Source organism: Sinocyclocheilus anshuiensis, unplaced genomic scaffold (assembly GCF_001515605.1).
Source record: "Sinocyclocheilus anshuiensis isolate Anshui unplaced genomic scaffold, SAMN03320099.WGS_v1.1 scaffold1148, whole genome shotgun sequence".
In the NCBI taxonomy this organism is placed as follows: Eukaryota; Metazoa; Chordata; class Actinopteri; order Cypriniformes; family Cyprinidae; genus Sinocyclocheilus; species Sinocyclocheilus anshuiensis.
Genome location: NW_015548259.1, coordinates 336,632 through 352,141, shown reverse-complemented (window position 1 = coordinate 352,141; position 15,510 = coordinate 336,632). Strand labels below are relative to the sequence as shown.

Here is a 15,510-nt window from a genome sequence, read left to right as displayed (position 1 = left end):
TTTTGTTTGTTTTGTTTTACTTTTACCTTATTTTAGTTATTTTACCATCACCATCTTCGCTTTTTGTATAGGATTACAGTAGTTCTAGCAAGTGTTGTTTCCTTAATGAGTTATACAGGTTATTAGTAGCCTAATCCCTGTTTCCTCTCTACTTCTCCTCACTCCTCAGTGCCAGACATAATACATTGAAGGGCAGCTACTGTTCAACATAATGGAAGCCAAGGTAGAACTAGGAACAATTCCCATTGTTTCTTTTTCTTTTTTTTTTTTTGACGAGGCATTTGGTGGGTCCCTGCTAGTTTGGCTAACAGTCTAACCCTAGGTTTATGAAGCCTATTGCATCATCACCGAAAAGTGACACCTGTTTAGCCATATCTCTTAGAAAAAAAAACTAAATAGGTAAAATCTTCCTTCTTCCTTTTCTTTTTTTTGATTTCATCTTATTTTATTTCAGTTTTGTCATAGTGACCAAACCCGTGAACCATCAGTGCTTCGAGTAATAGTTTGACCACATGTATAGCCCGGTCATCAGCTGACCCCTGCTTACAGCCCCCTCAACAAAGTTACTCAAACTCTCTCTTTGTGTTCACGAATGTTCCCTTGAGGCTGTAGATCTGAATATGCAAATGGTTCCATAACTTCATATTCTTATTTTCTCTTCTCTCTACTGCGTTAAGCTTTAACCCTTTCCTATACCAACTGTATGTGTGTGTGTGTGTGTATGTGTATGTCAGACCAGTTTAAGTGGTTATGTAGTATGTTGGACTAGTTTAAGTGTTTATGTAGTTAATAAAGTCTTATTTGTATCACACTTGACGTTGTTCATTGTTTGCTCATAACTGGAGTCACTTAATCATGCAGATTTATGCTACAAGCTCTTTGTAGAATTGTACAGTAAGGAAGTTATTTCCCTTAACCAGGAAATTAACGTTCTTAGAATTGACAGACAGTTGACCCTGAGAGGTCAGCTAAATATCTACAGCGGATCTAAATATTTATAATTAATTATAACTAGTTATGATTAATTATTCATATTTCCCCATGAGCTGATTCGCTACAGTATCAATAAATTTGACAGAAATCATTCAGCTATAACATTAAATGTACAAAACATTAAAAATGATCAATTAAAGATAATTAAAATAAAAAATGGAATAAATAGAATAAATAATAAAATAATTTTAATTTTAGATATACTGGTTCAAATGTGTGGTATGCAGGTGTGGGTTGCAGGTGACATAATTAAAGAAATTCAGTGGAAATGAGAGAGAGCGACTTTGAAGGAAAGAAGAGCATTAAAGAACATGAAAGGAGGTTCTGAGAGATGGAGACAGAATTCTGAGCTGGTGGAAGAATATTTAATTATTTTAGAACGTTTCAGGAGGGAATCGCTCCTCGCTGAGCACTTCCTACAGAAATCTTATTGGACACGCACAGATACAGACACACACACACACACATGCAAACTTAAACACATGCAGTTTTATAAGTATATAGCAGGTAAGGGGATATTGCTGGTCTAATACTAGTTATTTCCAGCATTTGTTGATGCTACTGTGTAATACTATGCGATATGTATGATGTATATGGCCATTACTTTGCTATAATGAGAGATGAGCTATCGAAATCATTTTTCATGCTCCCTGCCATAGATGTGGAACAGATGACGATGTGAAAGCATGGGATGATGGGATGATGAGTGACGGATAGAGAGAGAGAGATAGAGTGTGCTGTGTGTGAACCCATCACATCCAAACATTATTAATGACAACAGGGGAACTCACACACTCCTATGTGTGCGCACACACATGAACACAACTCAAATATCGCAGACAAACAAAGAAAGTGGGAAGAAATGAGACAGAAAGAGACTGGGCTGGCTCACATTCAACATGAAAAGAGGGAAAAAAGGTGACCTTTCTTCCTGTGTCTTTATGCAGTCGCCATATATATATATATATATTATGATCCATGTATTAAAAGGATTTCTGAAGGATCATGTGATACTGAAGACTGGAGTAATGACTGCTAAGAATTCAGCTTTGTCTTTAGAGGAATAAATTACATTATAAAATATATTAAAATAGAAGAGAGTTATTTTAAAATGTTATACTCTTTCAAAATATTACTGTTTTACTGTATTTTTGATCAAAAAAATAAATGAATCCTTGGTGAGCACTTGGTGAGACTTCTTTCAAAAACATGAAAAAATATTACCGACCCCAAACTTTTGAACTGTATACATACGTATAATAAATTAATTTTATATATTGCTTGCCATACAATACAGAATACAAAGATACTTTTGCTAACCAGCCAGACAGGAAAACTGCACTGGTTCTCACATTTGACTGAACTGAACTGACTATCCTATTGACTCTTCAGTCCATCCTAATGTAATTTAATCTCCAAAACCACCCACCACAGTTAATCAGCCTTGTACTATAGTCACACACCAACAGGAAGTCATGTGATGCGTACGATTTTCACACATGATATCCCAGGGGTCTGACGGAGTTTGATCCCGCTGTCAGTGGAAGAAAGCTGTACTGAGAGAGAAGAATAGAGGCAGTGGGTTGAATACGTAAGGGCCTGCTGACGTGCTGATATATCTGGATTTGGATTTATTTTGGAGATTGAAACAGATCCTCTGGAGAAATGCCGCCTTTGTGAGGGGGAGGAGACACATATGTGTCAGTATGTGGATGTGTGTGTGTGCTTTTGTATTTAGAGACTGTTTTAATACCTCTAGAATAGTTCGCTCTGAAATCGTATGTGTGTGTGAGTCTGTTTTATAATAGAAAACTTTCTCTTTGTTCACGAATCTCCCTTTACAATTCAAATGTGCTCAGCGCTCTAAAGAACAGATTAAACTGTACTAATTGTCTTTTCTCTCTCATTTACACACTCTTTCAGTGTCAGACACACACGCTGTAACATCGGTGAGAGAGATGCTGAGGCAGGGTCTCTATTATGACATCAGAAAGAAAGGATGAGGGGAGGACAGGGAGTATGAAAGGATCTGCGGAGGAGTACCTGTTCACAAAGCCCTATTCTATATAGATAATTAAAGTCTTACACATCCCCGTTGGGTTGCACTGCTGAGGAACAAATCAGGTGAAGAATTGGAGGAGGGGAGAAAAAAGATGGATACAAAGAAATATGTGCATTCAGTCTGCTAAAGCAGTGGCACTGGGAGATTCTTTCTTTAAGTGAAGTGAATTCTGAGTGAAGATCATAATGTTAACTTTGGTCGCTATTCGTTCATTCATGGCTGTGTGATGTCTTCAGACCTGCATGTTTGTGTTTGTGTGTTTTTACAGGAATGCTTGGTCAGTGTTTCGGCTTTGTTGGTAAATGGAGCGAATCACCACAAGCAAACAGCTCAGTACACTTGCCTTTCATTCAAACACATTGAAAAACACACTCAAAACAGCAAAATGGCCCTGGATAGAGCTTAGAGCTCTCTCTGGTGGCAGACCTTATTAAACATCTCTTTTTTTCTCGTTGCTTCCTAAATAATGTATTGAAATTGCTAAATTAATCCATATCTGTAGTACGTTATCCTCTGATTAGGAGGCAGAAGAGATTGTGATGATAACAGAGGAGAAAACAACTAGATTAGCATTTTCTAAAGGATATGTCAGTGCTTTCAAGGCAGCAAAATTAATAGTGTTTGAGTTTTAAGCTTGAATTGGTTTTGTGATAAGAAATACCGCATCAGAGTCGCTTGATGTCATCATGGTAATCAGCACACATCTGATTTTCTGCCAGCTATGCATAAAAATAAACATGCAATACAACACTGCTGTGATTATAGGCAAGACAGGAGAGACCAGTCTGAATTCTGTATGCAAATAGATGTAAGAAAGAGTAATGTTCAGAATGTTATGATGACAATGTCATAGTTGCATTTTAAATACATTCTATGAATGTAAGTCAATAAAATACGAAACGTGCAGTAAGGTACGTAAAAACGGTGTTGCAGAAAAGTACCCAGAGGTACGTATTTTTATGAGACCAGGTTGATATATATCTATAAATATGTATATGTATGCATATGTATGTATGTGTAAGAGACAAACATTTTTCAAAATGTTACTGACTCCAAACCTTTGAACGGTAGTGTACATAACTATGTATATAACAGTCTATAACAATCTTGACATTTGAAGTTTATACAATGTTAGGCATTTATACTGCATTAAGGATTTGGAATTCAAAAAGTTTCAATGGAAGTCTATGGCATTTTTCAGTGTCTTCTATGAAAAAAAAACTCTGATCTCTGAAACAGATCAGACAGATACTGATTTGAATGGCAGAATGACTGAAAAAAAAACTCACTCCGGTTTGTACAATAACAGTATGTTGGTTTTGCTAGGCTGTGCAGTTGCTCAAATGTTCTGAATGGTTGTTAGTTGGTTTCTCTGTGTTTGTTAGGGTGTTCTAGTGTGCACATGGTCACATCCATCCTGGATTTTGTCATCTTAAAACTGGACTATTGCAATGCTGTATTGGCCAGACTTCAAAGTAGCTCAATTAAACCTGGCACAATTTGAGAACACCAGTGTATTTGGTCTTTAACCGGCCGGTGACGGCCCATGTTTCACCCCTCTCAGTCTTGTTCCACTGACATCCTAATCAAATTCATATGTGTGTAGGGTGCTGTTTTACAGACTCGTGGTCTCAGTATCTCTTTAATCAGATGCTCCTCATGTACTTCACATCCTGGTGAGAAACAGACTCTATTTCTGGTTTGTTTGGGGGCCCGGAGCAAGATCTTCCCTGGTGCTGGGCCTTATTCGTTGGTAGTGTAAAGACATGCCTAATTAACGTCAAACAACTGACAAACATCGCAACATTAAGGCAGAAATACCACCTCAACCGCAACTAAAGAAAGAAAAGAAGCAGCACTTCAAACCACTGAGGATAAACATGTTCATACACTGAAATAAACACACTGTTGTTAGGGATTGTAGTTCTCAGTTTTGCATTTGTATTTTTAATGCAATTTATTGATTTTTATTTTCACAATGATTAGCTTGAGATCAAACAATAATCAGCCAATCCCTTAGGGTCTGCAGACCCCCCGTTGAAGACCCTTGCTTTAGAAGTATAGATCTCACTGATCTTGATGCTTTGAGAGTGTTTAAAAGTGTTTCATTTGTACACCATATAAATACTTTAAAACAGGGCTCTTCAACTTTTTCCAGACCAAGTATCTCGCAAGGAACTCACAGTTGGGATATATAAACTCGGAATTCTGAGGAGAAAAGTCGGAACTGTGAAATATAAAAATATTAATTGTGAGATAAAAAGTTGCAATTACATTTATTTATTTATTTGTATCCCATGGCGGATACAAGTTTACACAGATTCAGAATTGCAAGAAACTCAGAATTCTGACTTTTCTGACTCACAAAATTCAAAAAAAGTTAATGTGTCACAGTTCTGACTTTCTTTCTCGCAATTCCAAGTTTGTCTTGCAATTCTAACTTTTTTTTCAGAACTGCAATTACCTTTTTTATTTTCTATTCCGTGGCGAGAACAGACATTGTATTTAAGTGAGTGTAGCATTGTATTACTGGCTTATAATAATATAGTTGAATGCATATTTTGTTCACATTTTTCACAAAAACCTATGTTTGAACAAACAATAATTGGCATGCTCTTAGGGTTCTTCCCCCTGTTGAAGACCCTTGCTTTTAGCAGAATAGCTCTAACTGATTTTAATGCTTTAAGGGTGTTTCAGAGAAATCTTAAAGAAATACAATTCAAAGAACTGAGAACAAATTGCATTTTATTTTCCCTCAGGAGGAAATAGTCTTCAACTATACTGTATTGTCAAGAAAATGCTTCCTGATTATGATTCTGCTTTTCAAGCACACTGGCGAGTCTCATTAACCTACAAGACACCATTGTAAGCTTGTCAGCTGCCATTGATTACAGCTAAACCCCCAAGTGGCCAGTGCTGGGAAGGTATCTCTGGCTTCATGGACACAGTATTCTTACAGAGGGCAACAAGCCCTGGGCAGAGGAACTATTGGATCAAAACAAAAGGAAGTTTGGTATCAATGTGTTATCACAAACTCCCCTTTCCCCTGCAGGAAGCATGCTGAACCTGACATGCAGAGCCTTTTTCGGGTACAGTGGGGACATCAGTCCGCTTGTTTACTGGATGAAAGGAGAGAAGTTTATTGAGGACATGGACCAGAGTCGCATTCGAGAGAGTGAAATCAAGTAAGAAGGAACACAATGGAGGCGAGAGTAAACATGTTGTGTGACACAAACTCAAAACAACCCCCCAAAAAAATCTTTAAAAAAACAGCATATGTTCTGAATTAAGGATATCATGCTGAAAAGCATATACAAACATTAGAATTGCATGCAAATTACATAATAGCTTTATATAATAATAGCTTAGACCATCATGGATGGATGGATGGATGGACAGATGGATTTATTTATTTCCTTATTTAAATTACCAAGCACACTCTCATCCTCGTCTTACTGTTAAACTCACACACTCTTTTAAAGTGAAGGAAGAATTTATAAATTGGAATTATTTGATAAATCATCCTTTCAGATTAACAAATAAACAGACATATTTAAGTTTCATTAAATGTAACAAAACAATACATTAATGCCATTGGCCATTTCTGTATGAATTTGTATGGATAAAGAAAAACGATTTGTAAATGCAAAATAAATATGCATTGTGAAAAATATAAAAATGCCATTTAAATTATATATATATATATATATATATATATATATATATATATATACAGTATATAATATTTTTATTTTAACAATATTAATATAATATTTACTGATATGTAATATAAATACTGCCATGATGGTTTAGCTGGTAGACAATTACAAAGCTGTTTAATAACAAAAATTACCTAGTCAAGTAGGTCAGCAAGAAGAATGTTAGTCAAATAGTTTTCCTTCAGTACAGTCTTCCTGTACTGTGGCAAATAGCATTTTGGCCATACTTTGGAATTCAATGTAAACACCATAGTAAATGAATAAGGTTATCATTCAGTACTATGATAATATATCAAAGTTTAATGGTATTACTATCACTGTACACCACAGTGTTGTTGTAATGGTATACAAGAAACAGTTGCTTTTAAAACTAGCTTCCACTGTGAAATCGCTTATTCAATACGATAAATAGTGCACGGTAAAGCACACTTTAAATGTTCACTGAGATGTCGACAGTACATTTTCAATTACTGATATCACAAGCTTGTACATGAGCCTATTTATATCTAGCAGGGGTGGTCGCTGTAATGACACACTATTATTAATTCCCCTGTCTGAAAGAGAGCTGGATCTGAGCAGGCACTGAATACATCCTAATAACACAGCAAAATGTACCAAATGTATTTTCATTTACGTGCAGTTAAGGAGCAGCATTGTCAGCATCTTTTAAATGAAATTTCAGTTTCAAATGATTCAGCCAGGACAAACAAGAGAGTGAATGTGTTGTTATAATTAAATGAGAGCCCCATTTGTTGAATGCCGACCAAACCCGATACCCTTCCTCCCAAAATTTCAAACCTCTACAAGCTGCTCAGTCTAAAATTTATCCCCAAAATCAAAAGGGGCTAGTTAAACTTTTATTCCACAGCCTTCGGTGAACAATGGCTCATTGTTTTGTTCTCTCCACCAGGACCGTTAGAGAACACCTGGGTGAACAGGAAGTGTCCATTACTCTGACCATAGATTCACTGGAGGAGGTAGATCTGGGTAATTATTCCTGTTATGCGGAAAATGGCAACGGGAGAAGACAAGCCAATGTACAGATTGGGAAACGAGGTAACACATTCAGCCGTAACACACATGAACTCAACCGAGTCATACCAGCTGCTTCTCATTTAAAGGAACAGTTCACACAAAAATGAAAATTCTGTCATTTGTTTGTATGACTTTCTTTCATGAAAAACAACAAGATGTTTTGAAGAATGTTAAGGCTGCTCTTTTTCAGACAATGAAAGTGGACGGTAACCAGGTGCTGTCAAATAAAAAATCACCATAAAAAATAAATGAGTGCAATCAAATGAGTTCATATATCATAGTAGTTTATAAGACATAGAGTGTCTTTGTATGAAAAACAAATGGAAATATAAGTCATTCACTGACAATCTTTCTTTCCAGTGTACACTACTGCTGAAAAGTTTGGGGTCGGTCAAATTTTTTAATGTTTTTTCATAAGACCCTTATGCTCAGAAAGGCATTTATTTGATTAAAAATACAGTAATATGGTGAAATATTATTACAATGTGAAATAATTGTTTTCTATTTTAATATATTTTAAAATGTAATTTATTCCTGACAAAGCTGAATTTTCAGCATCATTACTCCGGTCTTCAGTGTCACATGATCCTTCAGAAATCATTCTAATATGCCGATTTGCTGCTCAAGAAGCGTTTTTTATTATTATCACTGTAAAAAATCATTTGTGATACTTAATATTTTGACAGCTACTGTATATACTTTTGCTGTAAGAAAACGAGCCGCTCGGACGTTCTTCAAAGCTGCTCCATTTTTTGTCCCAGAAAAAAAAAGTAATTCATACAGGTTTGGAACAACATGACGGGGGAGTAAATGGTGACAGAATGTTCATATTTTGGGTAAACTATAACCCTTTAATGTGCTGTGGGGATTCTTTACATATACAACACAGCATGTTCCTATGTCTCCCTCCTCTTCTCTGTCTCTTTCTTTCTCTCCTTTCGGGAAATGCATCAGCATCTAAAATTCACTCTTTTTTAGAGAGAGCTGCTTTGAAGGCATCCTATCTTCTCTTTTAATGGCAGTTCAGAGGAGGAGACAGCTTCCGCAGTTCAGACACATTCTCTGCCTCTCAGCCCAACTCAAACCTCATTCAACTGTTCTCACACACACACAAATGAATAAACACACTCTCTCTCTCTCTCTCTCTCTCTCTCTCTCTCTCTTTCAACTCGTCTTAGCCATACACGCATATTTCTGCAGATAATCTCAAAGCCACACACCCACAAACACACACACAAACCAAATCTCTCATATGCACCCTCTCTCTCTCCGTCAGCTCATTGCTGAGCACACAAACACACATGCTTTCACAATCTTTCAGCTTCTCTGAAGCATCTGAGTGTATCTTGCGTGTTTTCCTCCATTAGCTGTAGCGCAGAGGAGCTTTGAACAATATGAACATCATTAGCACTTAATCATTCTGAAGTCATTTTGCTTTTCTCACCCCTTGTGTATGTCCTTAGCGCAGCATGAATTTCCATGCTGGTCCAGGCTGGTTTGGTGCTGATCTGGCTGTATATATATATATATTCAACAACTTTAAATAAATAGATCTATATTTCTCTTTTTTATTTTTTTTATTTCTCGTTTTTAATTTGATTTAATTTCATTTGCAATGCTTCATGGGATTATAGTTCTTCCCTCACAAGAGTACACGAGTATGTATGCTATGCTATGTTATTGCAGGAATATTATATTTGTAATATGTTTTCTCTCTCTTTTCATTTTGTCTCATGTGGTTTTTTTCTCTCTCAGTGGAGCTGATGTACACCGTGGAGTTGGCTGGTGGACTTGGTGCAATTCTTCTGCTATTGGCCTTGTTATTGTCAGTGTATAAGTGCTACAAGATCGAGCTGCTTCTCTGCTACAGGCATCATTTTGGAGGGGAGGATGCAGACGGAGGTAAAGGCCACACACACTCCCCCTACAGGAGCTACTGAGCACAACACTGCAGCAATTACTTATTTGTTTCTAATTGTTACATTATATGGAATTATTAGAGTTACAACTCTTTTTTTCATCACAAGTATTTTAATATTTCTAAAATATATTGTTAAACGATTTCTTTCTTCTTTCTTCTTTCTTTCTTTCTTTCTTTCTTTCTTTTCTCCTCAGAAAATAAAGAGTACGATGCATACCTGATTCCTCCATTAGCTGTAGCGCAGAGGAGCTTTGAACAATATGAACATCATTAGCACTTAATCATTCTGAAGTCATTTTGCATTTCTCACCCCTTGTGTATATCCTTAGCACAGCATGAATTTCCAGGCTGGTCCAGGCTGGTTTGGTGCTGATCTGGCTGGTAGATTTGCTAGTGAAGCTAACTGACAAAAGAAGTCTTGCCGGTTTAGCTAGATGCCAGCACACCTAGCATCCTATGCTAGGGATCGGGGACCATGTAACTAAAATTTCTTGAGTCTTAAATTAAAATCTGATAAGAATTCAATCTTCCAGCTAAAATTGCCATGGTTACAAACTAATGAAATAGTATTCTGGGCTTAGAATGTTTCTGTAGTAGAATACAGCTGTTGGGTGCTGGAAGTAAAAATTCCATTTGTTTTCTCCATGAGGGAATTGATTTTGAACGATAACTTATAAACCTTTAAGGACAGGCCTACTATAGGCTTCAAGGTTGTTGATTAAAAGTATAATTCAACTTATTTTTTTCAATAATCATGTTAAATAGTGTAATTCCTAGTACATTACCCATGATTCTGAAGCGAAATCTCCACCAATAAGAGAGACTCGACAAGCAAATTGTGCCAAAAGAACTCCCATTCCCATGAAGCACTGTAAATGACGTATAGAGTCAAAAGTACAACACTCTTTTTTTCATCACAAGTATTTTAATATTTCTAAAATATATTGTTAAACGATTTCTTTCTTCTTTCTTCTTTCTTTCTTTCTTTCTTTCTTTCTTTTCTCCTCAGAAAATAAAGAGTACGATGCATACCTGACCTACAGTAAGGTTGAGCTGGATCAGTGGGGTCAGGAATTACAGGAAGAGGAGCGCTTTGCTCTGGAGATTCTCCCTGACGTCCTGGAGAAACATTATGGATACAAACTCTTTATCCCTGACCGAGATCTCATTCCTGCCAGCAGTATGTGCAGAATGTGTGTTTTGTGTGAATGTATGTCTTTGTTAAGTGTGTTTGTAAATGTTGTCTTAAACATTTTCATTAGCACATGACATTCACAGAAATGTCATGAATAGTCAGCGAAATTAATTATTGTGGAGTTTTAGGAGTGTATTCAGAAACCCACAACAATCACAAAAGAAAGTTGCACAGACAGAGATTTGACAAACAGCACTAATTGTACAGAACTAATGAAAACTCCTCGATCATTCATGATGAAGTGTGACATTTTCAGCTCATAAACATGATAGCAGCACTGGATTTATCTTGCTTCCTAATACTGCAAAGTAATTTAATCATTTGTAATTAAATCGAATTAAACTCCCTCATCAGCATTAATATGACCTGAACGCCTTATGTCGATTAGAAAACAGCTTGGTGAAAAAAAGAAAATAACTATTTAGTCTTTTTATAAACACTTTCTGTAGAACAAAAAAAAATAATTTTAACAATAATATTCCAAAATGTGGGTAAGTACAATAATAATACTTTTTTTTTTCATTGCAAGCCATCAGAGCCAATTTGTGGCTTTGTGACACAGTGTGTTTGTTTTGCCCTGTAAGTGTGCTGTGTCTGAAAGCTGAATGTTTATGTCCAGGTATGAGCAGTCAACATTACCAGGATGACACACATCTTCTTAGAGGTACAGCTTTGTTTGAATGCAAAAACACGCGTGCACACATGTACTGTGCACACAATACGCACACATTGTCCATGCAGATTGTTCTTCATGAATGACTGTGGTTGTTCTGTCTTAAATGTGTGTTTGTCTTCAACTGCATTATTTTCAGTCCTCATACGACCTGTTAGTTTGGTATTACAGTTTCTTTCTTTGTCTGTGGTGTTTATTTCCTGTAGCGTACATAGAGGACGTGTCCCGCTGCATAGACATGAGTAAACGCCTGATCATCGTGCTGACCCCGAGCTACGTGCTTCGTCGCGGATGGAGTATATTTGAGCTGGAATCCCGTCTGCGCAACTCTCTGGTTTCAGGGGACATTAAAGTGATCTTAATCGAGTGTGCCGATCTGCGAGGAGTCATTAACTACCAGGAGGTGGAGGAGTTAAAACTATCCATTAAATGCCTGAGCGTGGTGCACTGGAACGGCCCGCAGAGCAACAAGCCCGGCTCGCGCTTCTGGAAGCAGCTCCGCTACACCATGCCATACCGCCGCCCCCAGCAAACCCTCACCAATCACGCGCTGGATGCCAGCGAACCCGGCCCCTTCGCCGACCTGCAGACCGTCTCGGCCATCTCCATGGCCACGGCCACGTCCGCCGCCTTGGCGCCGGCTCACCCCGAGCTGCGCCCGTCTCTGCGGAGCTCGTACCGCTCGCACTCGCTGGCACGGCAGAAACACTCACACTACCGCAGCTATGACTATGAGCTGCCCTTCACAGCTGGAGGCACGCTGCCGCCACAGCACACCTACTGCAACCTGCCCCTCACCCTCCTGAACGGCCAGCGGCCCGTCAACAACAAGACCCTGCGCCAACATAGCCTGGACGAGCACCACGGCAACAACGCCATGCTTCCGCTGCTGCCCAGAGAGACGAGCATCTCCAGCGTCATCTGGTAAACACAGAGAATCCGAAACGCACCCAGTTTGGGCCACCTGGAACACGGTGGACTAAATAAGCTGGCATACAGCACAGGACACAATGAGATTAGTGGTTTCCTGTGATCAAAATTATTGTTCTGTCCACGCTAAGTGGGTCTGAGGATGTAAGTCTTTTGGGCATTGATCCGGCGGTGAGGGACGAAAAAGTGCCGTACCTGTAGGCGTGAACTGAGCATATAAAGTCACACCACATGGAGGTATACAGGGTCTCGTGTAGATGTTAGCATTATATTTGTAGCACCGCTGTCTTCCTGTCTCCATGTTCGGTTTGATCACACCATCTATTTTTACTCGTTAACGCTTGATGCTTTTGTTTTGTCCCTTCCTCTTTTTTTAGGTTTGAAATGGACATTTGATTGAGATTTTTAGTTTTTTCTACCTTCTTTTGAAATGGACTGAAATACTCCTCATTGGATTTTAGTTACTGTCGTTTTGCTCGGAAGCTACTGCGTTTTGTTCCGTCCCTCTTTCTGTTGTCTGATGTAAGGTATGTATTTATGGTTTTAATTGCAAAATTTTCAAGAAGGAAATATATTACAAATTATGCAAAATATACAAAAGCCTAAAGGGGTCGACAGAGGTGATCAGTGAGCAGTGCTGTCTTCTTTTACAAGAGGAACAACACCATTTCTCAAATATTAAGGGGATTTTAAATGATGAGAAATCTATTTTTATATCTGAAGAGTGCTGATTCTCTAACACCACAGGGACAATGGGACTGAAGACTCTCTTCTTTGTGAATTTGGGTATTTTATACAGTTTGCTACATTGTTCTCATCTGTGAAGAAAAGGAAATGTTTTATGTTAACTTCTGAAACAATAATCAACTGCATTTTTGTTTGTATTTTTTTTAATGCTCATAGTCTAGGACTTTTGATCCACAGACAGACCTTTACACTTTCTTTCACATTTCTAATCTGTTTAACTCTCAGTCTGATGTCTTAACCCACTGGTTACATGCTTGTCTTTTTTTCCTCTAGCTGCTGTGTGACTCAGATACATGCTGGCATGTTTCACAGAGGAACACAGGCCTGTATACTCACATTCTAGCATAGAGTGTCAAATAACTCAGCTTGAAAACATATCATATGATTTAATAAATGCCCACAGTCAACATGTATTTGTTGTATCTTGTGTAGAGGTTTTCCTGATCTAGGGATTTTCACTTATGGCAGCATGTACTGACTCTAAGGGGGAAAAACACAAAGCTAGAATCAGAACCAAGAGGTTTGACAGTAAAAAGAGGTCTAACTGTATAAAACAAAAGAAACAAAAAAAATCTGAAACTATTCTTGTAATTCCTTTACTCCTATTTTTCTTTGTTCTTTTTTTAAATTCAGTTGCAAAAAAGTTGTTTATAAAATAATTAGAATTATGTATGAATGTTTACCTCTTGAGTATGCATAGAGACTAGTTGTGTATCCTGATTTGAATATTTACTGTATTATGAACAACAGCTATCACAGAGAGATGTGTGATCTCTCTAGAGGCACAATCATTTTTCTTTTTATATTGTTTCTCACTGTGTACAGTAAAGTCACAAACCACTATAAGCTGGTCGGTGAAATTTTGGTTGTGTGTGTGTGTGTGTCTGTGTGTGGTTGGAGAGGTGTGTTTTCTCACAGTGGATTGTCTGTATAAGACACTTATATTTGAGAAACAAACAGAAAGTTTTAGGTTCTAGGTGAGCTGCTTAAATTGAATATTTCAATTATGCTTTACAACAAAATGCTAAATACTCGATTCTACAGCTGAATAAGCAAAAATAATTTCATATCATATGCATATGAATGCACCTCTTTAAATAAAAGAGAAAAACAACATGTAATATATGCACTTATTTCTGTATTGCAACAGACTGACATCTAAAAAGATTTTATTTTATGCTTTATAATCCTTTGGATTTATTATAGAATGGAAATGAGTCTGACAGTTACAATGAATAAATAATTTTTTACCATAAACAGACTATAAGTAATTATTGAACATAAATAGACATATTGCCATAAGTAATAACAGTACTTAAAATAGTAAAGTGACATCAAAGTAACTTGAGGATAATTACTGCCAATGCAGCACTTTACAGTAAAGTTTAATTCATTAACATTATTTCACGTATTGGGTATCATGAACTACCAATGAACAATACTTTTACAGCATTTATTATCTAGGTTAAAGGAATAGTTCACCTGAAAATGAAAATTTACTAAAAATATCCTCACCCTCAGGCCACCCAAGATGGAGATGAGTTTGTTTCTTCATCAGAACAGATTTAGAGAAATTTAACATTCACCAGTGGATCCTCTGCGGTGAATGGGTGCCTTTACAAAAGCATTACAAACATTCAGATGACTACAGTCCATCAATTAACGTCTTGTGAAACAAAAAGCTGCTGCATTTATAAGAAGCAAATACATCAAGGCATTTTAACTTTAAACCATCACTTCCAGCCAAAATATGAGTCCATAATCCATAATAACTCTTCCTCCAGTGAAAAAGTCCATCCCCTGTTGTCCTCTCACATCAAAATCCACCGATGTATTTGTTTAGAACTTTTTTCACTTGTAAACAGTGTCTGATCTGTGCATATTTCCTGATTCAGACGAGACAACCTTTTCAATGGAGAAAGCAATATTATAGATGGAGGACTTGTATTTTAGCTGGAAGCAACGGTTTTAAGTTAAAAACAGCTTTTCACTTCTGTAAACATTAATTGATTGACTGGTGTCGTGTGGATTACATTTGGGTCATTGTGATGTTTTGATCAGCTGTTTGGACTCTCATTCTGACGGCACCCATTCACTGCAGAGGATCCTTTAGTGAACAAGTTATGTAATGCTAAATTTCTCCAAATCTCTTTTGTGCTGATAAAGAAACAAACTCTTCTTCATCTTAGATGGCCTGGGGGTGAGTACATTTTCAGCAATTTTTTTTTTTTTTTT

The 15,510-nt window shown here is 37.2% G+C and overlaps 1 protein-coding gene across 2 annotated transcripts in view; it reads left to right on the top strand.

Moving 5' to 3' along the window:
• Positions 1-14,162, top strand: part of LOC107655515 (interleukin-1 receptor accessory protein-like 1-A) — an 82,715-nt gene extending 68,553 nt beyond the window's left edge. Inside the window, exons 7-12 of one of the 2 annotated variants that reach the window (XM_016443013.1) lie at positions 6,108-6,240; positions 7,685-7,830; positions 9,565-9,711; positions 10,740-10,910; positions 11,545-11,589; positions 11,805-14,162. In XM_016443013.1, coding sequence (XP_016298499.1) covers positions 6,108-6,240; positions 7,685-7,830; positions 9,565-9,711; positions 10,740-10,910; positions 11,545-11,589; positions 11,805-12,526 — 1,364 coding nt within the window. In that variant the 3' untranslated portion in view covers positions 12,527-14,162. The remainder of the gene's footprint in view (positions 1-6,107; positions 6,241-7,684; positions 7,831-9,564; positions 9,712-10,739; positions 10,911-11,544; positions 11,590-11,804) is intronic. The other variant, XM_016443014.1, reaches the window with a different exon arrangement.
• Positions 14,163-15,510: the final 1,348 nt, after the last annotated feature.